At 42.9% G+C, this 27,809-nt stretch overlaps 2 protein-coding genes across 4 annotated transcripts in view; one reads left to right on the plus strand and one right to left on the minus strand.

Annotated features, from left to right (window-relative positions):
* Positions 1-312, minus strand: part of LOC144468882 (uncharacterized) — a 5,001-nt gene extending 4,689 nt beyond the window's left edge. Inside the window, exon 1 of the mRNA XM_078178693.1 lies at positions 122-312. The gene's annotated coding sequence lies outside the window, so the exon portion shown is untranslated. The remainder of the gene's footprint in view (positions 1-121) is intronic.
* Positions 313-587: 275 nt separating this feature from the next.
* On the plus strand, positions 588-27,479 carry LOC144477984 (uncharacterized). Of its 3 annotated transcripts, XM_078195795.1 has the most exons (12): positions 591-952; positions 1,984-2,134; positions 2,206-2,364; positions 2,772-3,184; positions 3,259-3,736; positions 3,830-4,170; positions 4,293-4,501; positions 4,588-4,873; positions 4,955-5,094; positions 5,491-5,637; positions 6,845-9,849; positions 20,198-27,479. In XM_078195795.1, exons 2-12 carry the CDS (start codon positions 2,012-2,014, stop codon positions 20,231-20,233), a joined length of 5,337 nt encoding a protein of 1,778 aa, XP_078051921.1. In that variant the 5' UTR covers positions 591-952; positions 1,984-2,011; the 3' UTR covers positions 20,234-27,479. The 3 variants fall into 3 exon arrangements, with proteins under 3 accessions (XP_078051890.1, XP_078051921.1, XP_078051855.1); XM_078195764.1 differs by lacking the exon at positions 20,198-27,479 and having other exon boundaries at positions 588-952; positions 4,296-4,501; positions 6,845-18,829; XM_078195729.1 differs by lacking the exon at positions 20,198-27,479 and having other exon boundaries at positions 6,845-18,829.
* Positions 27,480-27,809: the final 330 nt, after the last annotated feature.

Below are 27,809 nucleotides of genomic sequence, written 5' to 3' on the forward strand. Positions count from 1 at the left end.
TATTTAAAAAATATTAATGTCACTGTTTTTAAAACAGGTGAAAGATCATGACTAAATTTTAGTAATTTGTGCACAGATATCTTTATATTGGCAAAGCTCAATCTTCCAAATTTGTAGTTACCGCTTTCGAGAATCGACTGGCAAACACAGCCCTCTAGCGACAAGTGCTGCAAGCTTTGTCAAATAATTTTAAGATTATGAAATAATATCCACGACAAAAGAAACAAAGTTATTTTTACAAACGGAAATAATAAGTATGAATCCTATATTTTAGCAAATACATCTGTAAGTTTCTAGTACATAGGACAAAGATCATTGTCTCCATGTCTAAACCAAAGGTGTGAAAGGGTTCCGAAATTATGTAACCCGATCAAACGTACGAATCTTTAAAATCGTAAGAAAGAAATAATTACGAACCGTTGACGGAACGACATAACAATATACTAAATTTTTGTCAATAAAGGGAAATGAGATTGGTAACTGGAAGTGTAAATTAATCGTGAATTTGAGCGGCCATGATTTTCCTATCGAGTGCGACATCTATCCGCGCTTCAACTATCATGAACGGCGAGGGTTCGTGGTTCGCTTTTCTCTTCTTCTCCCCTCCTTTCCCACCATTTCCTTATCTGAATCAGCTGATTATTGTTTTCGTATTTCCAACGAAACGGACCGTTGCTGCAGTTATGGTACGCGATACGCATTAACGGGCAACGGTAACCGAGCATCCTCTTCGGCGGATCGTAACGGCGAACGGATCGGACGATCTCCGTCGCAGCACGAAACGGCACCGACGCGCTTCGTATTTCGAACAAAAAGATTGACGTTTCGCGGGCGGGGTGACATCACTATCGTTTTCTGGTCGTGTTGTGTCAGTCACTTGCAGAATGACGCAGTAGAAGGTCGTTTCCGAGATGGCGAGCTTCCCAGTATGAGGATACAGTTTTATGGCGAGGTAAATCGAACGTTCTTGCGCTTTCCTCATTACGAAACGATCGACACCGCGGACATCTGTTTTCTCGGCGAAGTAATATAGACGTTGCGTGAAGCGAATGCTTTGTTGTGACCCATCTGCCTTCTACCCCCTTTGTTCGACGAAATGTCAGGGTCGCTCGTTTCACGCCAGAACGTCTCTATCTTTCTCCTCCTGGAATCCTACGTGTTTTTTTTCGATCCTGTTGCTGGAAAAAAATAGGAAAATCATCGGACAATTCCCGTTTGATCGCCGTTTTGACATTTCCGGTTCGCATTTTATTAATTGTCCCCGAGCGTACAACACGAACAGCTGTACTGGATTGTGTAATATTCTTTAACAGGCAAAATAGATTCTCCCACTACTTCCCCGACAACTTCGTTTCTGCGATATTCGACGCAACCGATCGCTTTTCGGGTATTTTTCTTCGGCGTACCGATCCCGTTTGTTGCTGCATCACAATTAAATACCGATCACGGTTCTTCAGCCGATTTGTTTTCTTATCGTTATCTACAATACAATAATTATTATTAATAGAAATGCGTGCGTTGCATGCATTTGATTTCTTTATAATGAATGGAAATTTTCGCGCGTAGTAAGTGCCACTCCGTGTTTCGCTGACATATTTTTTCGCGTTTTTTCGAGAGATTACTTTGAATTTACGTAGTTGCGCTACGTTTGGTAGAATTGATAGTCAACTTCGTTTTTTTAAATCGTAAGCGATTTATTCATTTATTTTCTTTCGTGGCGTATCGTTCGCACAAACCATGGGCAGTTAGGATGGTCGTTTAAAAGCTACTTTAAATTAATATCTAATCGCTCCTATGTAAAAATATATTCATTTACAACGGTGTTAATGCTTTTCCAATCAATTTTAAAATATTCTAACACTTTCTTCACTTTTTAAAATTATAACAACGTATTCGAATTATAAATTAAGCACATCATATTTTTTTTCATATACTGTATCATTGTTTTAAATTGATATGCTGTATCTGACTGTTTCTTTCTAGGTAAAAATATTCAGTTTGGGAAGAAAACATGTCTGCAGACTCACCAAGGCGCGGTGTGCATAAAGGAGCTCAAGTTGTGTCACCTCAGCCAATAGTTGATCGATCAATAATAGATAGTGTTGCTGATATTATCAATGATATAGTTCCACAGGTTAGCCTTTCAGTTTATTGTTTTTCTTAAAACTTTTCATTTAAAATATATATTATCTTATTTATGAGCAGGCTTATACCAGCACACTCAATTCTGATAACAAGGAATCTATAACATGGGCACGCTTCGAGTATGCAGACATTAATGATCCAGTTTTATATCCAGACTACAATGAAGGCTCTAATACACCACCTTTATTACTGGTGCTTGGTTATGCTACTGGAGTCCAGGTCTGAACTTTGTTATACTTAATCCACTTTCAAAAAATTTCTCTTCGTGTATATTGTTTCATAAAAATCAGAATAAAATAATAATTGTTAGTGTACAGAATATCTTATTCTTTTTAGAAATTCATAAGTATTGTAACTGTATAAAAATTGATAGAACATTATAGTTCAAAGTTTTTGATGCACTAAAGCGAAATGCTAAAGGTGGTTCATACATATACATAATTGCTAATTTTAGTACTTTGGTACTATAGCACCAGAAATTGCAAATGTATCTTCGTTGATACACATAATTTTATACTCGTCTACATTCGTTGTTAAATCGCGCAAATATTTTAGAATTATCTAATCTAATTTTTTTGAATGTTGACACCAAATTGCGTATTAAATTTTACTTGATGCAAATGCAGGTGTGGCTGATAGCAGCAACAGGAGAAGCGACAGAGGTGTTATCATGGCGGCAAGGGGTGGTCCGCACTCTAAGAATTTTACCAAATCCAAAGACTGACGATGATTGTATCGATCTGTTCGAGTCGAAACGGCCGCTAGTGGCAGTGTGTGATTCAGCTGGACCTGGACCACAGTTTTGCAACATTAGCTTCGTATCGCTGAAGACGGGAGATCAAGCTAAAAACATCAAATTTAAAACACCGGTTTGCGACATTTTGGCGAACAAGCGATCCATAGTAGTCACGTTTCTAGAAAAAATTGCAGTGTTCAATGCTCGGACTTTGGAAGACGTTTTAACAGTCACCACTTGCTATGCCAGTCCTGGTCCAAATCCAAATCCAGTTGCGTTAGGAACAAGATGGCTTGCATACAGGTGAGAGAACACACACGTAAAAGTCACTTGGAAGCACCGAATAAATTTTCTAATTGTTTCATCATTTTTTCTAGCGAAAAGAAATTACTACCAGCGAAACGAAGCAGCGGTGGCTGCGAAGGAGAAGGAGTTCAAAGTTACACCGCGACTGTTCTTTATGCTGCGAAGTCTTTGGGCAAAGGACTGCGTGGTTTAGGAGAAACGGTCGCATCCAGTTTGACTGGCAATTCAGCGTCACCTATAGTCGTCAATAACAGTGGCAATGATATGACACAACCGGGCGTGATCACGATCTTAGATCTCCAAGTTGCAAAGGAGGAGAAAGAACTAGATGACCCAAACGTAGAAACTGTAATTGCTCATTTTACTGCCCACAGCGACGCCATCGTTGCCATGACCTTTGATTTGAGCGGCGCGTTGCTGCTGACCGCTGATAAAAGAGGGCATGATTTTCATGTATTTAGAATTCAGCCGCATCCGGGCGGCTCCACGTTAGCTGCAGTACATCATTTATATATTTTGCATCGCGGAGACACAACGGCCAAAGTGCAGGTACAATAAATTTTACTACTTTGAACTCTGTTCGAGGCGCTGCGGTAATATGCATAATCTGCAGCTTTTATTTGAAATATTTTTTGGTCACAGGATATGGTGTTCTCCAGCGACACCCGTTGGGCGGCAATTTCAACAGTACGGGGCACCACCCACGTGTTTCCGGTTGCTCCCTACGGCGGTCCGGTGGGGGTGCGCACCCATTCCACACCTCATGTTGTAAATAGACTTTCGAGATTTCATAGAAGCGCCGGTTTAATGGACGATGGTACCAGATCTCATTCTCCTGTCTCCCATTCAGAGTTGCCTTTGTCGGTGTACCCCTACTCTAATCCAAGACTCCCTCCATATCCTCACCCGACCGTATTACATCCGTTGGCTCAGATACGACAGCAGTCTACGTTGAACTACACGAACAGTCAAGTTCAACAAAGGTATTGTATTCGCAATAGAATCACAATTATATTGTACATAAAATTAAAATGCTGGAACGACCGGCAGAATAATTTTACTTCTGTTTGCCGTCTAGTAAACTTTCGTTTATGATATTCTTTAGCAGACCGCAGCAAAGACAACGATTGCATTCGGACGACAGTGCGACTCTACCACTAAAAATCTGCGCTTGCTTCGCTCCTCCGAGAGCATGGATGTATGCGCAAAGAGAGTCCACCGCCAAAGTGATGAAGAGGGCGGTGGATTCTCTGTTCATCATGGCGTGCCATGGAAACATGATACAGTACGACTTGGAACCAAAACCAGCAGCAGGTGAACACACTTATCACATTTTAAGAAATCATTTAATTTTTTTTAAACAGTTTCGGAATTTAAAAAATATCATTGATACTTCGTAGGTGTACCAAAAGAGAAAGTGTGCGATGACACAATGATCGAGTTGGAGGTCGAGGCTAAGGGCCAGTGGCCTCTGATAAGATCCCCGAATTCTTTAGAAATTGTGCCACCATTACCGTCGTCCAGCTCTCTCCTGAGCGTCGTGACTTTACCAAAAGGCATCCAAGAGATGGACTTGGCGGAGGATCGTTGGTTGAGTCAAGTGGAAATCGTAACGCATGCTGGTCCCCATAGACGGCTTTGGATGGGTCCACAGTTTGTCTTTAAAATCTACAACGCGACCAGTGGGTTAGTTCCTCAGAATACTTAAATTATGTTTATTCGTAGTGGTATGTGTATCGTAATTTAGTGGCTTCCAAATAATTGCAGAGCACCCGTAAATCTGGTCGAAGCCGAGGCCATTGAAATTGGGGTAACTGGTGCATCTCGACCAGCAAGATCAAACCCAATGAATATGCCGCATGCTGCATCCAGATCGTTGGTACCCGTGGTGATCGATGGATCAGGAAGTAAGTCCTAAAATCGAAAAATGGATTTCTGTTTAAAGAAATTGTCACATTAAATAGTGGACAGTTCATCACAATGAGTGATCCATGTGACTGATCCATGTGATGCAATTATTTGCTTAACTCCATTAATCACATTGTTCGTATAGATAATTAGGTTATCTTATCACGATTTTAACCTTCATTTTCGTTATCATTGCAAAATTATCATCAAGATTGCACTTCCTATTGATGTATCACGATCCAATTGTACTACTTTTAATAAATGGAGTTAAAAAATTTTCTATTGTCTTTGCATGAAAAGAATATTTGCTGTAATTATTTGATATGAGATGTCTGTCTACACAAATAGTGTGGAGCATATCGATCGATTGTTTGACCTGTTCATGTATTTTCCAGGCAGCTATGAACAGTCCCCAAGATTCATGGAAGCATATGGGGATTTAGATGGCGAGAACGCGGGTGTCTGCGGCGGGGAGAATCAGCTGCGGGAGGATCTGGCCGAGGCGATGCTGGAAACATCGATTGCTCCTCATCGCGCGCCAGGTAAGTTGTTTGCTGGATGAGGCGTGTGGAGCTTTGCTTTGAAAAAAAGAGAATTCTCAACATCCCGACGTGTCCTGTTTGTCGACGCTCACATACTTTCATATTTTATACGCTGAATACGTAGCAACGAACAATAAAACGTTTATTAGATATAATTCGAAATAATCGATACGTTTCTGAGCATCTCCGAGTTCACGTGGATTGTAACACGTTCTTACAATCGAAGAATCTTCCTGCTGAATGCAGTATAAATTCATTTAAATACCATAGATGAAATTGTTCGCCGCAGAGAGGAACAGTTCTATCTATGCCGATCGTTCACACTCTTTAATACCACACCGTTGAAAAGTTCTTTCTCGCGTTGTTGCTGAAAGAAAATCGGCGTGCAATTGTTACTAATCTGTTGGCATCTCGTTGGAACAATGCCTGCGAGCACGAGCGTCTATCAATAGATGCAGTGGCTGCGCTTTCTGCATTTGGTGACGGATGATTGTTAGATTGTAAGTATGCGGTGGATACAGAACTGGCCAGAGGCAGGTATCTCCGTTTTCCTCCCTTGTAATGAGGTTCTATATTCATTATATATTTCTCTCTCTTTATATATTTATATAAATATATATATATATATATATTTCTCTAATTACTAGCAGCAATGTATATGTCTTTTTTAACATTTATTCCCCGAGTCGAGGTGAACACTTTGTTAAAGGCTGAGGACAGTCTACTAACTCCGTAAGAGTATCTTTCTATATTCTTTTATATTTTTGTTTTGTTAATTGACACAACATTTCCAACGTCGAATAACTACGCAAGCACCCTAGTGCTGCTCTCTTGTACCATTCAGCCCCGAGAATGCAAAAAGTATATAAAATCGACGAGGCTTGTGTCTTTGTGGTGTGCAGTGTGAAGACAACATGATCCTAGAAAAACTCTCATTACCACTCTGCCTTTACACGACTCTCTCCGTTCATTCTCACGACTACCTCTCTCTCTCTCTTTCTCTCTCTCTCTCTCTCTCTCTCTCTCTCTCTCTCTCTCTCTCTCTCTCTCATACGACACTCCATTAGTTACCAAGAGAAACATCTAGTCCTACACACACGCAACCTCACAAAGACCAAAGAAATGAATGAGACAAAACGAGAAAGTTCTTAAGAAACTGGAGAAGTTCTCGCTATTGATACCTGCCAATGGCTTTTTCTGTTACTAGGGAGGCGATCGGTATTTGAGAGGGTGGGTCAACCGGTAACTAAAGTCGTCAACCCTCTGGGCACCGTGATTACCGTGTCGGCCGACGAGGAGGACGTAAACTCCAGTCAGGAGTTCGACTCCGCGGAGGAGAGCCACGTGCCGGAGCCGCCGAGAAGCGTGTGCGCGGAGGAGGGTCCTGCGTCGCTCGGTGACCTTGACCTGGACCAGGAAAGTCAAACCCTGCGCGATCTCACGGAGATCTGCGCGGAGAAGCGATCGGCGAGCGAGCCGGCGATCGACAGCGTCCCCGACGAGAACATCCACGAGGTTAAGGAGAGGAAAGCGCTATGCGTGGAGATGGCGGCGATCGCCAACCCCGCTGGCGGCACCTCCATAGATTTTGAGAAGGAGGAGGTGTTCAGGGACGTGCCCACCAGCTTGAGCTTGTGCGTGGAACCAGGCGAGATACCGAGCAGCCCTATGACCCGGGCGAAGGAGACTGCCTGGTGCAAGAGATTCGACAAAAAGGAGGAGAAAGCGCACGAGAAGAGCATGTCCGAGGCCCAGTACGTGGTCAATTACGACGACGAGAGCGTCGTGCTGATGGAGAACAAGCTGGCTCGCAGAGGCGTCTCGCACTGCAGGAGGTCAACCGAAGCGAAGAAGAAGAATGGAGGCTCTTCTGGGAAGAAGGCGGAGCCTAAGACCTCGGTGAAGAAGTACGTTCTTAAGGAGCATGAGGACAGTATTGTTATAGAGGACACTTCCTGCGAGGATAGTAAGAACTGTTACAAGAGGAAGGAGGAGAAGCCTGCAACCGCTGGGGAGGTTAAAGGAAAGTGTACTGAGAGCAAGAGCCCAGAGAAGGAGTCGACGGAGAAGGACTCCAAGTCCAAAGCAAAGGCTAGTTGTTCTTCTTCTCTGCAGGATAAGAAAGAGGCGAAGGCTGAGCTCAAGAAGCCCGAGAAGAGGATGGAACCGATCGTGGAGCTTGAGAGTTCAGTGGAGAAAAAAAAGGAGGAACCTAAGGTGGACGTAGCAGCTGACTCGGATGCCTACAAGTATCCTCCATCAGACTCGACCGATGATTTTAGCTCCAGCGAGTATCACATAGTGGAGTCAGCTTGCTGTGGGAAAGATAGTAATCTGATTCCGTCTGACGAGGACATTGAACACATTCAGAGCTCCGAGATTACTCAGCTGCAGCAAGCAGAGTGCTGCGAGGATGGCAATTGTGGGTATGGTTCGTGCTGCGAAAACCCTTCGCCAGTTCTGCAAAGAAAAAACAGTAAGAACACTATATCCGACGACGATTTAGAGTACATACATACCTCGGAACTGGTCGAGACTCCTGATAGGAAGAGCAGCGACGATTTGAAGCTGGATGCTGAGAAGGAGAGCGATCACGACTCGAATGCTAGCAAGCGTACCTTCTCCGACGACGATCTCGAGCATGTCCAACACTCGGACGTGTGCTCTATATCCGAAATCGGCAGGGATGAGAAAAAGGAGACGCAGGATCAGGCCACAAAGTCGAAGAGTTCGAAGAAAACGAAGGACATCGTGGTAATTGAAAGCGACACGATGGCTGCGGACGTCACTGTGATCATAAAGCCCGCTGAGAGTTGGCGAGGCAAGGAGAAAAAGGAGGAGGAAGAACCTGCGAAGGACTCTGGGGCCGAGAACCCCAGCCCTTTGAAGAAGATTAAGACACGCCAAAGCAAAACGTCGCCTTCCAACGTCGCTCCCAAAAGATCACCCGGTGAAATCGAGATCATCGACATAGACGCGATGCAGAAGGCCGAGATGGAGGTCCTGACGGATCCCACGACCACTCCCGAGTGCAAGATCCTTTCGGGACCCGAGGTCACCGGTACCAGGACCAAGAAGCCACGGAAGAACAAGAAGTCCAGCGTGGAGAGCGCTCAGAGTTCGGAGACTCCTGATCCACCGAAGGCTGTCGACGACGGGTTCGTTTTCGGCAAGGACTTCAGTTCGCCGGAGATCCCAGAGTTCTCTTGGAGCTCTATCGTCAAGAAGAAAAGCCTCTCCGCGGAGCCAGAGGACGACAAGCTGCTCGACGTCGAAGAAACCGAAGCCACAGAATCCGCCAAATGCAGCTTACCTGAGAAAGACCCTGCGCACAAGAAGGGACTCCACTCTTTGTCAGACAAGATGATCGACGAGCTTCGAGAAGCTGTGACTGACACATACTCCAAGGATTTTAGCCAAGAATCTGCATCGAGCAACGTTGTCAAGAAGAAGAAGCTCGAGGATAAGAACCTCGACGCAGCTCCTAGCATAGAGGACACCGACGACAACAAGAAGTCACGGAAGAGCGAGTCCTCCGCTCGGGAGGAGCTGCAAGAGCTTGTAGAAGAGATCACCGACGACCCTTCAGGGCAAGTCTCCGGGAGCGCGATCGCCAAGAAGAAGAACAGCTTCTCGATGGAGAACGACTCCTTCCAGCTGAAAGAGTGGTTACTCCGTCGTAGACTCGTTGACTACAAGACATGGAAGGAGTCCGTGGCTAACACGGGAGGCTCTTGGAGTTCGATCGTGAAGAAGAAGTCCTCGCCGGAGCCTCTGCTGCCTTCTGCCATCGAGGAGAAGGTCCACAGAGCGATGCTCCTCCCCGAACTGTTGGACAACGAGTCCGGCCGCGAGTCCGAGCCAGTTGAAGCTGCGACTAAAACCGACACGGTCGAAGAGCCTCTGTACTGTCCCCTCGTGGACCTCTCCAGCCCCTCCGAGCCGGAGAAGAAGAAGGAGAGATCCCCGAAGCCGGAAGCCGTCGACAAGGACAAAGACGACGGTGTTCTAGAAGCTGAGCCAGCGTTTTCGAAGGAGAACTCCTCGGAGCCGGAGAGGGATCCCGAGAAGAGGAGCGACTCCGAGCAAGAGGTCGCGCCGAAGCGCTGGAACTCCACGGACGAGTTGAACGCGAACGTCGTGTTCACTGATGGGGATTTCTCGAGCCGCGAGGTGGTCGAACGAAGCGTAGACAGCGGCTCGAACCCCTCGGTAGCTATCTCCAAGAAAGGCAACAGGTCGAAGAAAAAAAAACGCAGATGAGTAGAGGATTGCATGGATGTACCTAGGGCCAGCCTTGCCCTTTATATTTTATTGATGCAGGTCACCGGAGCTGACTAACGAGAGTTCCATCCGGGAACTTTTCCTGGTTCCCGTGAAAACTATCACGTTACCTTGGTGATTGTAGCATAATAGCAGAAAGAGAGATACCCGGTGAGAGAGACATGAGAGAGAGAAACAGAGAGAGAGAGAAAGAGAGTGAAACAGAGAGAGAGTGAGAGAGAGTGATTGCTTGAATCTTCGGTCCATCAGAGTGTCCGGATTACGATGAAGAGACCTGGTATTTTTTGAGAATGTTTTCTAAAGTGGTATACTTGTTTGAATGAATAGTAGATTCAGGAATGAAACTCGTCGAGATACTGGCAAAAAGATATCCTCAAGGTAACGAGGGCAAGGCTGTTCTACCGGATGTGCATGCGCCATGTTCGAACCGATCAAACGAAACCTCTATACAGCAAAAAAAGCAACTCCGTCTGTGGTTCAAAACCGCTTTCATAGCGATTTCTTTTTTTGGCTCGTCGACCGTTCAGAATGGTCGTTCGGGCTAATTCGGTCCATTTTATAGGCGCTCGTCCGTGTGGTGCATACATGAGTTACAATGAGACACTCGCTGGTTTTCTAGCTTCTAGCTGGTACTATGATTTTAGACACGTAATTCGGACGATGCAGATGTTGAAATGTCGCGCGGGGATCGCACGGTCGCGATTAGGTCACGGTTTACAGTTTTGCACAAAACATATTATACCTCCCACCGTATTAACCTGTCACCCGGAGATCGTTCATCATCTTTCTAATGCCGCGCCGAGACCGAAATGCTTTCCATGAAAGCCGTCTAGCGAAAATCTTTTATCGTTTTATCGAGAATTCGAGCAGTCACCTCGCGAACCGTCGTCTCTGGATCAAGATCTACAATTGCTAAAGGTTTCGAGGGCGATATCGGTGGACCTATATACGCCAAGGGACGTTGTCTAGTTACGACATGGTGACTTTCATCAATTTTAAAAACAGTTTCTCGTTAAACATTCGGTTATTTCCCTGTCTGCAATCGTTCATTCTTTTTTTCTTTTTGGAGGTGGAAATGAAACTCTGTTAATATTCTCGTTTGCTCAGAGAATATTCACGGTGGAATAATGTTTTTCTATTTCATTGTCACTGGAATATGTGACGTATATTTCAATAATATTCTATGTTCTGTATTATAGTATCTGTACTTGTAGCAAATCATTTCTTTTTAAATGGCTAGTTGCGATTTCGTTATTTATGTGTAACGTATAATATTCTACGTTTAATGTTCCATATTACAGTATCATTACTGTAACAAACATTTTTTTTTTTAAAGAATGACTAGATACGATTTTATTAATTGTGTAATATGTATACGAAGAGATTTTAACAATTTACAACTTGTCTTTGTCGGATCAATGTATTTTCTAGCACATTGTTTAAGAAAACAGATCACTCTCTCGCTCTTCGAAGAGAATATTAAACGATCCTTTATCTCGGATGTAGCTCCTCGCAGACAGAACCGTTGCAATTTGGGAAAATAACTATGAAAATTGCCTTGTGAAAATTTTGATCAGAATCAACATGTTACGCGACGGGAGTCCTTCGTCCAATCTTAGCGGAAAAATTCGTAGCGTTGTTACTTCTCTTTACGCGGATACGTGTAGGCAAGCACGCCGCAACGGAAGTTTCGCGTCTCCTTTCGCAACTCATTCTCTCGATAGGTGTCTTAGGACTTTTTCATCGGCGCCCATCGGTAGTACAATTACTAAATTAATTTTACACATCGACACGATCGGGCTGATCCGAGGTGTACAGAAAAAGAAAAGAAAAAGAAAAAGCGGATCACGCCGGTATCGTGTCGCGGTTGCACGCACTTCCACGATTCTCGCGAGAGCAGCGACTACTTTAAGTGTCTTTACGGAGGGTGGTTCCGTCGAATCCAAAGGATTCCCGTTTGATTTGTGATCGACACGAATCTTGCGAATCGGGTGCAAGTTCACCGGTAATTTACATTCGTCCCAACCTTCGACCCGCATGAATTCGTAACGCGTTAAAATGGTAATCGGACGTGTGTGGTTGTATAATATCGATATATGCATAGAGCAAATTTCTTGCATTGTACGCGCGCAAGAAATCCCGCAGACACCGGGATCCCTCTCTGCCGTTCGTCGAAATGAAAATGGCCGCTCGAAGAGCGACGAAATTGGTCGGCGAGTCCTAGGAAACAGGCAACGTCGTCTGTACTATCCTCTCTTCTCTATTGACACACTTCGCTCTCTCTTTTCTCGGACTCAAAAGTCCAGGCTGAAACAGCATGAGATTATTACACAAGCGACTCTCTGACCTGTGTACACTCTTCGACAAACGGTGCACACACACACACACACCTGGGATCCCGTTCTCGATGTATTAGCTAATTTTTTAAATGATCGTACCCCCGGCCAGGTACCTGTCCGTTCGAAGCTCCTTTTATTTATTGGACGTGCTAGTTTCGCGACCACGTGGACTGTAGTGTTCGTTTTTTAGGGATCGCGTATGCGTGTGTTAGTCTCTTCTAAGGATAAACGTTCGAACGTAGGAGGTTTCTTCACTCAGTGTGTTCAAAGGTTCCGAGAACTCGACAAGGAATTTTGTAGACGATCGTAGGACTCCGTTCATAGAGGAACGAGGAAAGCAGGCCGACCTCGCTCTCGAGGATCGATCATTCTGCTTTGACAAGACGGTCTGCTCTCATTGTCGACTCTCAAAGGTCTCTCTCGGGTTGCGCGCAATCCCTGATTCAAACTGTAGCTTCGGTAGCACCGGTAGGCACGCTTCGTGCAAAGACAGTTCTCGATTAATGATGCGGGTCTTCATTACAATTGGGTCGACGGACTCGGCGAGGATCGATCCTCCAGGTCCATAGCGATCGATCCAACACAGCCACTTTCGAGAGCCGAGTTCGCCGAGGACTTCTTGCGACGTCGTTCGGCGGACGTTACGCTAAAGTATTATCCTCTATTTCGATCGTGCTAGCCTCCAAACTTCTGCGTTTAGGGTGTCTGGGACAAAGATGATCTCTCGGACGGGATGACACTGATCTCGAACCTGTTAACCGAACAATCGTCTAAATACGGGGAATCGAAACATAGATGAAAAGTGTAACGTTGTCCAACGGTAACCATAAGCGTACGCGGTCGTCGGCGGTTTTTAACATGCGACAGAACATTTTTCGGGCACGCTAATTAAGGAACTTTCGGGACCCGGGTCTCGCGAACGTTAACAGGCTCGGAAGGTTCACCTTTTTTTACGGATACCCTTCGTGGATCGAACCGTGTATCTCTTAGAAATCCCGCGGTGTTTTTGAAACGAGAGAAAACGGAGAAACGATACAAAAAAAAAAATAAAGTAAGCCAAAGATATGTACGACCGTTAGCGGACTGCGGATAACTTGCGCGGACATATTTTCTGCGCCGCCGCGACAGGTCACGCGAAAATGTACGTCCCCTGTCAATCGTTTCAATTAATTGATAATAACATTCTGCGCGTTCTTTAATGTAGCTTCGATGTCGCGTACCGATTTATCAATGTTTTTCACTTTAGCCAAAATTATCTTCCGTTGTTTCGGCTTTTGTAATCGAGGTAATTACATGTCGCGAAGTTTCGACAAATTGCGACGTCGTCGTCGAAATTGTACTTGTTAATTTCGAATCATAGAAATTGATTACGGTCGTTCTCCAATTATCTGCCGCGTAAACTCCGCAGTCCGGCGATTAGGATGTAAAAAGATTTCACGCGGAACACGTAGCACCAGCGAGTTAACCGTTCAGCTTTAGACGACGAAAAGTGGTCAGTTTTAATTAAGCAGGTAACCTAGACATAATAGACGCTCTACAATCGTTCGACGCATCCGCAAAGGATGGCGACACGGCTGGATCTTGTTTTTTGCTCGACATAGTTCAATTTCTCCTCTGTAGCGTCTCGCCTCTTTGTATTTATTTATTTCCACTCGACAACGGCCGGACTTCGTCGGAGAACTCGACCGCAACGCGATCAGTATTTCCTCCGTACCGTCTCGCGAGACTCGGCGAGCAGTTACGAAGCAACGTGGCGCGTTTCGGTCTCCGTTCTCATTGATCGTTGACGCGACGCTACGGAGACGTTACTGCCCCGTCTAGAACACGATTTTAGGGAAAAATATCGAACACCGGATTCCTTTTAAGACACGTTGTTGCGCCAGTAGAAAACGATCGACGACGAGACACGCCTGTTCGTTCTTTCGTTCTCTTATCTCGACGAAATTACGGCGAGATTCTTTTAGTACAAAGCTTCCGTCGACGAGATCTCGTCCTCGCGTGGGCTGTGATTATCGACGTTCTATCGCGACGACGATTCCTTCGAAGTCGCTGATCCGCCACGATTTTTACTATTCAACGATCGGTGAACAGATTTTTCGTTCGTTCATGGGAACCTTGGTCTTTTAAATCCGGGTGCAGAGATACGTGCTCTGACAAGTAGACGAAGGCGTGTGACAAATTTTCTACATCGATCGCGTGTAACAGGAGGCATTACATTATTACAAATAGAGACGATTCATTATTTCTTTTTAAGGTCTAAGCAAGCTGCGAACAGTACCTTCTACGATTCTACGATAATTCTTTTAACGTTTTAAATCGCGCGCACTCACGTATAATTCACAGTACGATTACGAATTTAAGGAGAGTTTCGTATATAGATACATGTCTTTATGGAGCGATGCGTTTTAACACTTTAATTAAAACCTAGCGGATTCAAAGATTCTAATTGATAGGTTCAAGTATTATCCCCCTCCCCCCCGTAAGTCGCGTCGTTCGTCGACGCTCAGTTTAATTGTAAAATAATCATTTCATTAAGTGTGCAACTATCCGAATAATACCGATTTCGATGGAATGGTTAATTTTATTGCGCGTCGCAGCTGGAATATACAGTGAAGCGGCACCGAACAATTTGCGCAATGATTCGCGATCGTTATCATGGACACGTGTAATATTACTCGAACGCGACGGATTTCTTTTAAAAAACGAAAACAACCAAGGGAATTCTGCGACGAGATTAGATGGTTTGTTTCCAGCAATGATCGCGCGGTTAGTATTTCTAAAAGACGATATCGTTTGTCTGCTGCTGGTTCGTTCGGGGAGACAATTTTCCTGGACCGACGAACAAAATTTTCTACCGTAAGCGAGCACGCTCGGCGTCGACTGCGTTGTCTTTCAGCTTCGATCGCTATAATAATCGCGTGTCGAAGTAGGATTTTTAGACTGCGGATTTTATGCATCTCCCGGAAAAATTTTTATAAATTGGAATCAGCTGTTGCATTATTTTTCTGACTCGTTTGAAATTCCGAAGAAAAGAGATTCAATTTGCAACGAAATTTTTTTCGTGCAATCAACTTTTACGTCGCACAGAGATCCGCAGTCTATTGATTATGTTTACCCTGTTTCATCTCGCGTATCGAGCACTGTGCAATAATTGGGGGAACGAGTTTCGTCTAAATTTTGAAGATTTTCACATTGAAAGAGAGAGAGAGGAATTACTAGAATTAGCACAACTCTGTTAACGATTTAGATGAATTATAGCTATATTACTAGAGCATAAGCGCAGAGCACATTCTCGTCTTTGTTTGTCTCATCAGTATTCGAACGTCGTCTCGTTAGCTTAGGAATCATCTGAACGAGTAGGCGAATGTCCGTGTCCAGCTAGACGTCGCTATAGTATTCGTTGTCTAAGTGCTCTCTAATTACGAGCGTAGGCGTGAGAAGCTACGACACTCCTCAAGCTCTCACTCCGACCTTAGTTTCGATATCTAATTTATTCTGTGCTTACCTTTTCGGTTCATCCGTGTCGTTTGGCAATTAACACGCGGTCACTGACAGCGATTATTCTGTTCCCGCCTCCGTTAGCTGTATTAATCGTTCATGGTATAACGTGTGCCACGAGGTGCATACTAGAGTGTAATATAATTCTGTATATAAATAAGAAGCGAGCGACGAAACGATAGGTATAGTCTTTGCAAGACAAGAAGACGTCTCCGTGCTCGCGTTCCCCCTCTTACCGGCTGCGCTAATATGGCGGCGCCGGTAAGAGGGGGAACACGCGAAACGCGAGGGTGCCCCCTTGTCGCGCGAGGACTATACACGCGAGAAACAGAATATTGTACGATGTATTAAATAACGAGAAGAGATTATTTAACGTTTCATATCCGAGTCACCGGTTCGGCATCCATTTCTACGGGACAGAATGAACGTAAACTAGTATTAACCAGAGAAAGCTCGTCGTGTGAAAATCTTTGAAATTTCAGACAAACTCGCTGCGAATAATATATATATTGTTAACGAGCCATTGTACGCGTTTGGTCGCAATTACACTCGTCCGCCCGAATGCGTGTAACGTAAGCAGAAAATTATAGGAAGGCTCTTCTTTTACCTCTTATACTATTTTTTCTATCAACTGTCTGCGAATGATTAAAGAGAATATTATTTATTCCGAACGATTTAATTTATGGTCGAATAATAAGAGGAAACGTACCGTGTTCCGAATTTTTGTGCATAGCGTAGTAAGACCGGCTTCGAAGCTTGCGCTCGAACGTGAACCGAGATCTCATTAATTAATTCATGGCCAAGCTTCGTGTGCACGTTCTAGAAGAACTTTTGCTTGTGCGACGACTCGATTGTACGTGGCAGGGTGCATCATTCTGTGTATAATCCATTGTACACCGCGAAACAATGTGCTGTCTCTTTTGTCCGCTTCATCCGGTCGTTCACTAAGCTCTGTGGAGGTTTTTTCTCTCTCAATTTATCTCCGATAACAGAAAGTATTTATTAATGCTGTAATAACAGTTTTGCGACGGCAAATTTTTGTTTAGGATAACTCAATGTGAAATGTAGTTTGCAATTTTTTTCGTAGATGGTGCAGTTTTTTTGAATGATTCAATGACGTGTGACAGTTTTCTTTTGAATAATTATTATTAAACAATAATTTTACAACAACAATTTTAACAATTTTAATTGTTAGAAAGCATAGGAATATTTATGAAGTTCGGAATGGTTGATCTGTGATTTTGTAAAATAATTTTTAAGCTTTCGCCAGTAATCAGAATTTTACGAAATCTGAAGATTAGTTGCAGCAACGGAAAGTTTATAATAGAATTGTTTAACGTTACAAAGGTTTAAAACGATTATTATAGAAGCCTGTCGACAGGTTTTCCAATGGCTGTGTTGTATCTAAAAGAATAACTTTCTTTTAAAAGATAACCTTGCAAGAGATTATGAAAAACTGTAGCACAGTTTTATTTCATCGACGAAAAAATTCATTCTAGTAAAACATAGAATAAAGATAGTCAATTCTACGAATAAAGATGCATAAAAAGTACGACAAATAATATAACGCAATATTATCGTGTTTGTGTCAAATAATTTAATTAGTATGTATCAAAAATTGATAAATCGATTAAAATCAAAAATAGATTTTAAACAGAAATACAGTATTTCTATAGAATCACCGTTTTAATTTTCTAGTACAAAAAAACCTTCGATTCTTATTCATCGCAGGATTATTTATTTGTACATCAATGTGTTCTTAACTAGCATTTGTTTAAAAATACGAGATATTATATCTAAACTGCACGAATCGAGGTGTAAAGCTTCAGTGATTAAAGTACTGTTAAGTAACAATGTATAGTAAAATTACCGCCATCGTTCTTTCAAGTTCTCAATTATTTATTCTTGTTTTTATAAAGATCCATTTTAACCGAATTTCTCTCGCAATAACGATGAATTTCAAAATAATGAATTTCAAAACCTAGTCAAACATAATGTATCACTCGATATAGTAAATTCTCATTACGACTACAAATTACAACTAACTTTTTATAAGAACAATTAGCTAACCATTCGAACAGTGTTTAGACAACTGCCAGCAATGAAAGTGCCGAAAACGACGCGCAGAGCTCAGCGAACGACCACGCAATAAAAAAAACAAAAAATACGAACGATTTGTCGCCGTTGTTTGCAATTCGCCGACACGCCGCCTGTAACGATGAACCGACACGGCCTCTTATCGTATCGGTTCGCACGCAAACGATCGTTGTAAACTGTCCCCCTTTTACATTTAGCATAGACGTGTCCCGCTCGGATCGAACCCGATTTAGTTAGAACAATTCAACGAGGCGAACGACGTTAGCGGAATAACGAACGAGAGAACAATGCAAGAGGGGCGGCAAAGCTAACAGAACAAGAGAGAAAAAGAAAAAGATGAAACAAATTGTGAATATTTTAAATATACAAGTTGTATGCGAAAGAGACATTAAACGAAGAGAAAACACGTACGTCGGCTGGACAATGTTTTCTTTTTCCACGGCGGTACCAGATTTCGGTGCGTTAAAGATGAATAAAGAGAACGAAGAGAAACGCGTTGCGCTCGTCTGAAACGAAGCCGAGATTATTGCGATCCATGATTTTCTCGACGTAGCAAGCGCAGAGGATGGAGCCACGATCAACGTTTTTCTCTAAACATTTTTCCACGAAACGCTCGACTTTTCTTTTTGATACAGGAACGATCACGGTTCTTCGAAATCTTGTTTCAACCACGATCGCCCAAATTGTACGACAACCGCGGGACGAACGACGAATCAGCTTGCCGGTCCGAGTTATATAAATTGTTCGTTAAACCATGCGTTGTAGATTTCGCTGATAACTATTCTGTATCGAATGTTGTATGTCAGACGTGGTTTCAGCTGGAGAATAAATCATTCAATGAATATTTCTACGCGAGGATCGGGGCGTATATCACGTTCTTCGAGGCTTAAAAATTGCGTTCACTTTTTCGTCTCGACGATTTGGTTTTGCTACTTTTTTTTTTAAAAATTGTATCCAAGCGTTGGTTCGACGACAGCTGGACGATCTGCGCGAAGCTTGTTTCGACGATAAAAGAGAGTCATGTTCTCGTGTGTTTCTCCCGCTGTAAATTGTGTAAAAAAAAAAGAAAAAAGAGTCTTTTCGCCGGGAGAATGGATTTCTTAGTTGTAATATAATTGTTCCGACGATTGTCACATGTGTTTTTCTCTCTCTCTGTAATCCGTTGGAAGTCGACGACGCCGAGGTCACACGGTTTATTTGAATTGTACAAAAAAATCACGTATCGATTTAAGTCCCTCCATCCAAGAGATTATTATAGGCGAGATCGAGATCATCGGCTTTACCGAAGTTATTAAATGATTTTAGCTAGTGCGGTACTTCAATCGTTGTAGTCGAAGTATAATGGAAAACGTGCTGTAAACGAAACGAAAAGAAAAAAAAAAAAAAACGTTTGTCAAACCATAAAATAGTATGTGAAAAAGAAGGAAGATCAATAAACTTGCAGAAAACACGACGTTATCTCTCATGTGAATCGAGTTGTGCGAGTCGTACACGCTTTGTAATGTAAGTGCACGTTACACACATGCATGTAGCCGTTTCTAACAATCTAGTGGGGAATTGGCGTTCAACGTGCTGTGAAAAGCAATACAGCAGTGAATAATTTCATATTTGTATGAGCAGTTGATAATTTGATATTTATATTAAGCAATTAATAATTTAATATTTAATATTTATATAATATAGAGTTTTATGTAAAATAGAAATTTCGGCGAATGCAACGAACGGAAGCCAGACAGAAAATTCTTTCATTTTTAACAATTCCAATCAGTTAAAAATAATGTATAGTCCCTGCACCATAAGAAAGCACCTATGATCGCACACAATTTTTATTCCGCACGAAGATCCACAGTTTAGTAATTAACATACGTCAATTCTCAAACGATTCTCCGCAATAAAATTTCTGTCTCTGGTTTCCATAAAAATTCTTTTTTATTAAAATCATTGGTTGACATTGGTAATTGATATTAATGTTTGATATTGGTAACTAATATTATTGGCTCAGCCAATTACATTTTTATTGCTCGCAATAGCTACTTGTAACGGGAGTGTCGTTTCAATCACGACGAAACAAAATTCGTGTACGATTGTTACCCTCGTGTACGATCGGAATAAACCGACTCTGAAGTAGAAGAAATCGGCCCAATAACGATCTGTTCTCAGTCATTTCAGAGAAAATAGCCGTGGAACTACAATAAGAGGACTCGCTTAACATCCGTATCGAGCGCCTCGTACGAATATTTGTACCAAAAAGAAATAAAAAAAAGAAAACACAACCAACCATAAAACTGTCGACGATGTCGTGTGCGATTGGTAAAGTACGGAACTCTTCTTCTTTGTTACAGGTGGCAGCCAGTCGGTTGCCAGTTACGAGGATTTAAGTTCCAGTAGCTTTAGCTCGGCGAGCAGGGCCTCCCTGGACGCCAGGAGCTCGCCGACCCCATCGTATGGTGCTGAAAACATGATGGTCTTTCCGGGCGACAGCAGCGGCTCCATTTGAGAGTATTTGAGGTGCGCGGCCCTGCTACCGAAATGGCTGCGCTGTCTCAGGTAAACCGAGGACACGGGCCAGCCGCCTCTGCGACGCACGCTGCACGCGCGATTCCGTCAAGCTAACACATGCTCAACCAGCGAAGGGACTCGCGGTGGGATCACTGTGTGCCATTACCTGAGAACGTTTTGCCCGGATCAACGGCAGAACAACCGTGACAACGCGTTCGCCAATCTCGATTTAAGAAAATCGACGAACGAGCGGCCACGCCGAGGCATTCGCTCGAAAAAATGGACGAGACTGGACGCTGGACCCTCCCACCCCTGAACGCACTATAGATCTCTACATAATTCAATATCAACATAATTATAAATCTATCTTTTTATAATTACGTCGATCAGGATTTCTCCATAGTTTCGCTTCCACGGATGGGAAATTAAGGTTTCGTTGAAGGCGAAGCGGCTCTGTGATGATTTATACGAAATCGCCTGGTAAATTTATACATTAGATGATAGATCGGCGGCGAGATGATATTTTTATGCATCTACGGCGTAATCTCGAATTTTCAACGATTTCATTTTCTTGTTAGAATCGAAGCCGTTCCGATGACGATTCTTTGCGTTGTTTCGTGCCAATTGGCCAGCCAAATTCGTTGTAGACGAGAATGCGGTCGCAGCAATTGTTTCGTTTTTGTTTAATTTAGCGAAAAACCGAGACGGCAACGTTTTGTTCACGCTGGAGTAGAAATAATGTCTGACCGTGTGGGACGAATGATTTTATACTGAAAGGAGCTTCTGTGATTTTTCGTGCAAATTAAATTACCGCAGCCGGCAGATTAGCGATAAGAAGGGATGCTTTGAATATATTATACGTTTGAGGATATCATAGTGGGACGATTATCGTGTTAGGACTGAATGTCCAGATCTCAGTACGCCGCGAAAGGGAAAAAAATGTCCTGACACTGGTCCCCCCACGTTTCATCGACGAATGCCTCGGCGCGACGTCGCGGCCGCGACGCCTCGGGATCGTACAAATGTCAGTGGCATTGAACTCTCCTCTGTCCCGAACGGTGAATAACGCTGCGCTAGAGCATCTCTACCTACACACACACACGAAAGGAGGGCGGGAGGGGGTGTGATAAGATTGCTGAATATTTTTCTTTCCTTTTTTTTCAAAAGAACGTTTTTTATATCGTAAGGAATAATTACGCATGAATAACCGATCGTTTTTAATCGTATCTTCGTATAATTACGTAGTATTTTGGTAATACCATCGTTGACGAGCGACGAATGTAAAGAAAACAAAAAAAAAGGGTTAAGTGACTATACTTCCATGGTGACGAAAACGGGAGGGGCACAAAAAAAAAGGATATAGAGGATGAGAAAGCGGTGAAACGATATGGTGGCGACCGTTACACGGGCGTAGCGCCGCGTACGTACACGTGAACGCACACAAATCAACAAACAAACGAAAACGAATAAAAACAGACAAACAGATAAAATGAAGAAAAAAATAAAAATAAACAAACAAATAAAGAAAAACAAACATACAAGTAAAAGCAAGCAAACAGATTGAAACACACGAGAAAACACACGGGACGGGAAGAAAAGCAGAAAAACAATTGCATTTTATACTATTTAAGCGCGGGCGCGCGCTTTATTACGAAGCTTGAAAATACGTTCTTTAATCTTTCGATCGACGATGCATTTTCTTCGTTCGCGATGTACTTTCGTAGCCTTTGTATCGATCATGATTGTCGTTCGATACTCGGTTCAGCGACACCGTGCGAGTCGCGGTCGTCTCGCCGCCGCTCTGATTCCACTTTCCTTTCTCGACGGTCGAACGATTCTTGGCCGGCAAAATCATTCGGCCTCGCATCGACAAAATTGTCAGCCACGGCGACCCGACGAAACGACCTCGAGTCTCGCCGACGAGCCGACGATTTCGTCGGTGTTCTCGGCTCGCGGCACAGGCTCGCGCGATTCTTTCCACCGCGCACGGTGTGTAGGGGTTCACGTTTCTATATTTTCCACTGACTGTCTCACTTGTATTTTGACTTTTACATGCGTATAATCTACACATAAGTATGCCGAGTCCGCGGACAAGAAACTCTAATGAACGAACGCCAGCTGAGAACGGTTTCCCAGCTTATGGGAAACAGAGGATGGTCGGCGTTAAATCGATGGGATCCGCGGGAAACCATCCAGTCTGCAATTGCGTAGAATTCTAAAAACGATTGAACGCGACACAGTAATTCTATTAAAATATATTACAATAATTGTTAATAATAGAACGCCGACGGTTCGATGCTTTAAATTGTTCCCCCCGTTTCCGCGACGATGCAACGCCGACGATCCCCTCGTTTTCGTTCATTATAGTTCGCTTTGAGTACTCTCGCGATACGAGCGCGACGTTTCTCTTTATTCGAGCATCGGTTAGATTTATCGAGCATCGGTTAGATTTATCGAGACGCGCGTTCCGTTTTCGTACCGAACACGTTCCCTAACGTGTAGGACAAGATTCACCGAACGACTGCCTCTCGTATCGTTCGACGACCAATCTCCTGTGTGGACGCTGCGAAAGGGAACTCAACGGCGTTTTCTAGAAAAGTGATAACGGGAAAAAAAGGCCGACGGAGCGTTGTTGTTCACGGTCTGTCCGAGGACGAGAAAAAAAAACCCCGTTTGCGACGAGAGCGGCTTCGCGAAGAGAAACGCGGAGGGTGGAAGCGAAGCGCGACGTTTCCCTCCTTAGTGTCGCGCTCCGGGCCACGCCCATGGCGCCGCCTCTGTTCCCGCCACGGTTCGACGGGGTGGCCGGGGCAGTAATTACTCTCGTGCAAGGTGAAGATTATATTCTGCTCTGAAAGAAAATCGGATGGCTGTAATAATGGGTCTGTAAAAATTTCTATTCATCATAGTTGTTGGAAAAATATTCGTCTGCTTTCAATACCCGATATTGAATTATTTTAAGATTATTTTAAGAGGATCTTTAACCGTCGAGGAGCGACTGTTTCGGATGAACAGCGCGACGTTAGGAGGGAAAACTATGACTGACGGATCTATGGATCTTGCGTGCGCCGACTCCTCGATCCTTTTGAGGCCAATCAAAATTGAGAAAATATTATGTGCTGCGACATAATAAGGAAAATATTTGTCGCAATTCGTCGGGGGTACAGGCCCTCGGGAAAGCGCGGATCAGGAGGATCGTAGAGTGTTCGACGCGCGAGAGCCGAGAAAAGGGTATAGTGTCAGCGCTTGGAAGGACCGATGGGCGATGGAACTTTTTTATTCGTACGTATTGTAGTCGCGTAGATATTATATTACCTGAGAATCGCGAAGAAAATGTGGTGCTGTCTATTGGGAAGAGTCTGTGCGGCCGTTGCACCGCGAATCGGCGCTGCGTTGTTCGATTCGGTGAACCAGGGTAATCTTCGATCGCTTTATAATTTCTTTTTTAACAAAGTTTCGTAGACAGATTTCGCGTCTCTATATTTCCATTTGAACGCTGCATTTAGATACTTTTATCACTGCTGTTTATACAATCTTTTTGTAATCAACCAGATGCGTATTTTATTGAAAAATCTATTGTTCCATTCGTTGCTTTTATTATCAGTATAATATGTCTTGATTAGAACAATATTTTTTTATCGTGGATATTGTTCGGTTTTTCGTATGTTAGTATGAATCTTTTTATTCATATTTTCTCTCTGAAGAATTCCTTTCTGGCCGCAAACATGATTACGTTATCACGAGCGTGCACAGTAATTTTTTACTTTCTCTTTATGCAATGCATTCGTGCTATCTTCGCGTAAATAAAGTCCGCAGTTTAGGTAAGAATTATCTTGAAAGGGAAATATATGGTCTTTTTTGTCGTGCAGCCTGACAGATGGTTTTTATTAAAATCGTATTTCATCGTGTTGAAAGGGTAGGTGGTTTTACTGAAATCCTATTTTATCTTATTAAGGGTTGGTATTTTTATTAAAATACTATTTTATCTTAATAAAGGAGCAGGTACTTTTATTATAATTCTATCTCATCTTATTAAAGAGTAGTTATTTTATTAAAATCCTATTTTATCTCATTCAAAAGTAGTTATTTTATTAAAACCCTACTTTATCACATTAAAGAGTAGTTATTTTATTAAAATCCTATTTTATCTCATTAAACAGTACTTATTATACTAAAATTCTATTTTATCTTCCTAAAACATAAATTATTTTAATAAAAATCATATTCTGTCTCAGTAAAATTATCAAATGCCACACAACTTTGTCTATCGAGATTAGACTAATAAAAAGTTGCAATAATAAATTGAACAGACCAACAAACACCGCAACAAGGTAAATCCTTCAACCAGAAGTCTTTCTGCACCAATAATCAAGTTTCCAATTGCACCCTAAACTGTCGACGCTGCAACAACAGCGTCGAACAAGCCGATACAGTAATCCTGCGACGCAAAGTACAAACTACGTGAACCATGGTCCACCGTGATCGAACAACCGGATATGAATCGTGCTGCGACGACCGGCGCATCACGAAAGCGATGAGAAAGCGTGCGATAGGTTTCGACCAGCTACAAAGAAAGGAAAAGCAAAAAAAAAGAAAAGAAGAAGACACGAAAAGAAGGAGGAGCGGGTAGATTAAATAGCGAAGGCGTGTTTGTAGAGACTTTAAATTGGCATCCTCCCTTTTACCACGGTTTCGATGAGCTTTCTGTATGTGTGTACGAGCGACAGGAAACGCTTTATTTTCCGAGGATCCCCCGCCACGCGGCACAAGATCAGAGAAACGGTGAAAGCGGGTGTATGCATATATTTTTCTACCTTTTACTTTCTAACGTGTCACCGTTAAGGATTCATTTTTATAGGGATTCGAGAAAACGCTGATTAAACGACGATGTCATAGTGAAACGAGAAAAGCGAGAGAGAAGAAAAATTAATGGAATATAAATGGAAGGAAAGCGAGAGGTCGCAAGCTCTGATACGCGATGCACACACACACACACGCGCGTTTTTTAGCGAATCACACGAGGGATAATCGTTCTTTCCGATAGCTACTCGGCGATTTGCATATGTCGCGCGGACGCCGAGCGTTCGTATCGCAATCGTAGAATTGATAGGAAGCTTTCCGGTGCGTTGAGACGATGATTATGATCGTTTCGGTCCCGCTCGGAAGACATTTCGCGATCGATCGCGCGGACATCGAACCCCTTGCGCTTGTAATTCTTTTGGTCGACGGAACAGTCGCCAGCGAAATGAAAGTAAATTTCAGATAGAACGTAGCACATCGAATTGCCTTCGCGGAGCGTCGCGCGTCTCCAAAAAAATGGGGACGACGTAGCGGCGAGACCGCGTGCCGAAAAAATTCATGCGACAGGATCAAAATCTGTTACAAATCATCCGGCTGTGATCTGCGTCGAGAGCTGTAATTTTTGATCGACGTTTGCGCACGCGCGGGAAATTAAAAACAAGAATCACCGTTGTTTTTTAATCGCACTGTGGAAAATCGCGCGTACTATACCTCGTCAACCGAGTTTCTTTCACGATTACAAGTACAAAGGGTGTGACAAGTCTATCCGGCGATCGCTTTTCTCGACTGCAATAATCGTAGAGCGTTCGACGATGTAATTCGCTTTCGATTCTGATCATGCGTCACGGAACATATATTTTTAATTTCTTGCGTAGGGTTCGTCGGAGCTCTCGTCGCCGCCATTTACGGCGTTTACGATCGACTGATCGCGAATGGAGCGAATGATCTTTCGTTTGGCATCGTCCCTCACTTTTTTTTTTCTTTCTCTTGATATTATGTTTAACCGTAACCATAAGAAGTGCCAAGAATTGTAATATTTTCATTTTTACAGAAATACAGAGGAAATTTTATAAAATGTTCTTACTCGGCGACTGAACATCATGAAAGCAAACGGTGCAACAAAAGGTTATAAAAATTATATTTCTTTTGAATCGTGTCATGGTTCTGAGCAAACTGTTAAACAATCGATATTATTTTATCGACAGCCGCGGTTCGTTCAGTTCGAAGTTTCAAACAATATTGCGAACGATTGTTATTCATTCCCATCGATGGGTCTCCAGTGACCCTTCACCTTTGTACCACCAATAAAAATCGTTGTTTGCAGTGTCAACGAACGACGTGCTCGAGGGAACAACGACGACGAGAGTCAAAATTGCATATCATTTTTCTGGCGGGTCTTTTAGAAAAGTTATTTGTTAACTGTATTATCAACGGACAAAAGGGAGCACAATATTTTCTCCGAACCACTCGTCGATACATTTTAACATTATAATTTCATTCGAATGAATTTTCTATCTCTTCGTAATGTTTTTCAATATTTTCCGTCGATTTCAGTCGAAACCGAACGGACTGAATAATTATAATTTTCTATGTCTATTTTTTTTCAAAATAATCATAATCTGTTTTTGGATATTCCACGTTTCTTTAAACAATTAATTAACTCACGATATAAACTCGAAACAGTGTACTTTTAATTTTCTGATGGCTGAATTTATTTCCTCTTCAATTTTGTATGCGCATGTTTGGTGTGATCGTGGCTGGATGATTCGATGTTTAATTTCGAGGTCCCGTTCTCAGCACTCGCGATTAGAGTTTGCCCGAACGAAACCGATTTTCTACGGTACTTAAAAAAGGCTGAAACAGGGTTGTCGTGTGCTTGGACTTGTCTGTTCGTTTCCTGTTACTTTTCTCGGCGTAGCTTTTCGGGCGCGCGTTCGTTTCCAAGATATGCGAACTTTATTTTCGATACGGATCAAAACGCATTCACCACTGTCTTGCATTCGTTTTCCTTTATTCCACCGCTCGACGGATCGATCGATCGATGGATCACGCGGTCGATCGACGCGAGCCGACGATTTGCTTTCACAGGGAACGTGTGGACGAACGCGAGAAAGTTGCCCGAAGAGAGAGAGAGAGAGAGAGAGAGAGAGAGAGAGAGAGAGAGAGAGAAGTAATCCAACGTCGTGTTTATAGCGTTTACAATTTTGTCAATATCAGTGATTAACTTTTGTATGTAATACCTATATTTATATGCACGTTAAATAATTACTTTTTCATACATTGACAACGAGTGTAATTCCGTTCGCTACGAAGTCAACGCGACGAATGCACGAACGAAAAGTAAGTCGCGTTCGTCTTCGTCGCGGTTCTCATTTTTCGTTGTATTTTTGTAATCGTCCGACCAGCTGAGTATCGAGGGTGTAGGGTAGATTGACTTTTGTCAAAGTTATTGAAATATGCAGTCTAATGGTTACTCAACACGTTGACTGTCACGACGAGCCCACTCTTTGATCGAACTTAATTTATTGTAAAATATTCGATATTTAATTTAACAAAAATTCGCAGTATGCAAGAGGGCTGCATTGACCGCAGTTTCTCGTTTTTTTTTTTTTTTAAATAACATTAATGTTGCAGATTCTCTGCAGTTCCGATCGG

Source organism: Augochlora pura, chromosome 1 (assembly GCF_028453695.1).
Source record: "Augochlora pura isolate Apur16 chromosome 1, APUR_v2.2.1, whole genome shotgun sequence".
NCBI lineage: Eukaryota > Metazoa > Arthropoda > Insecta > Hymenoptera > Halictidae > Augochlora > Augochlora pura.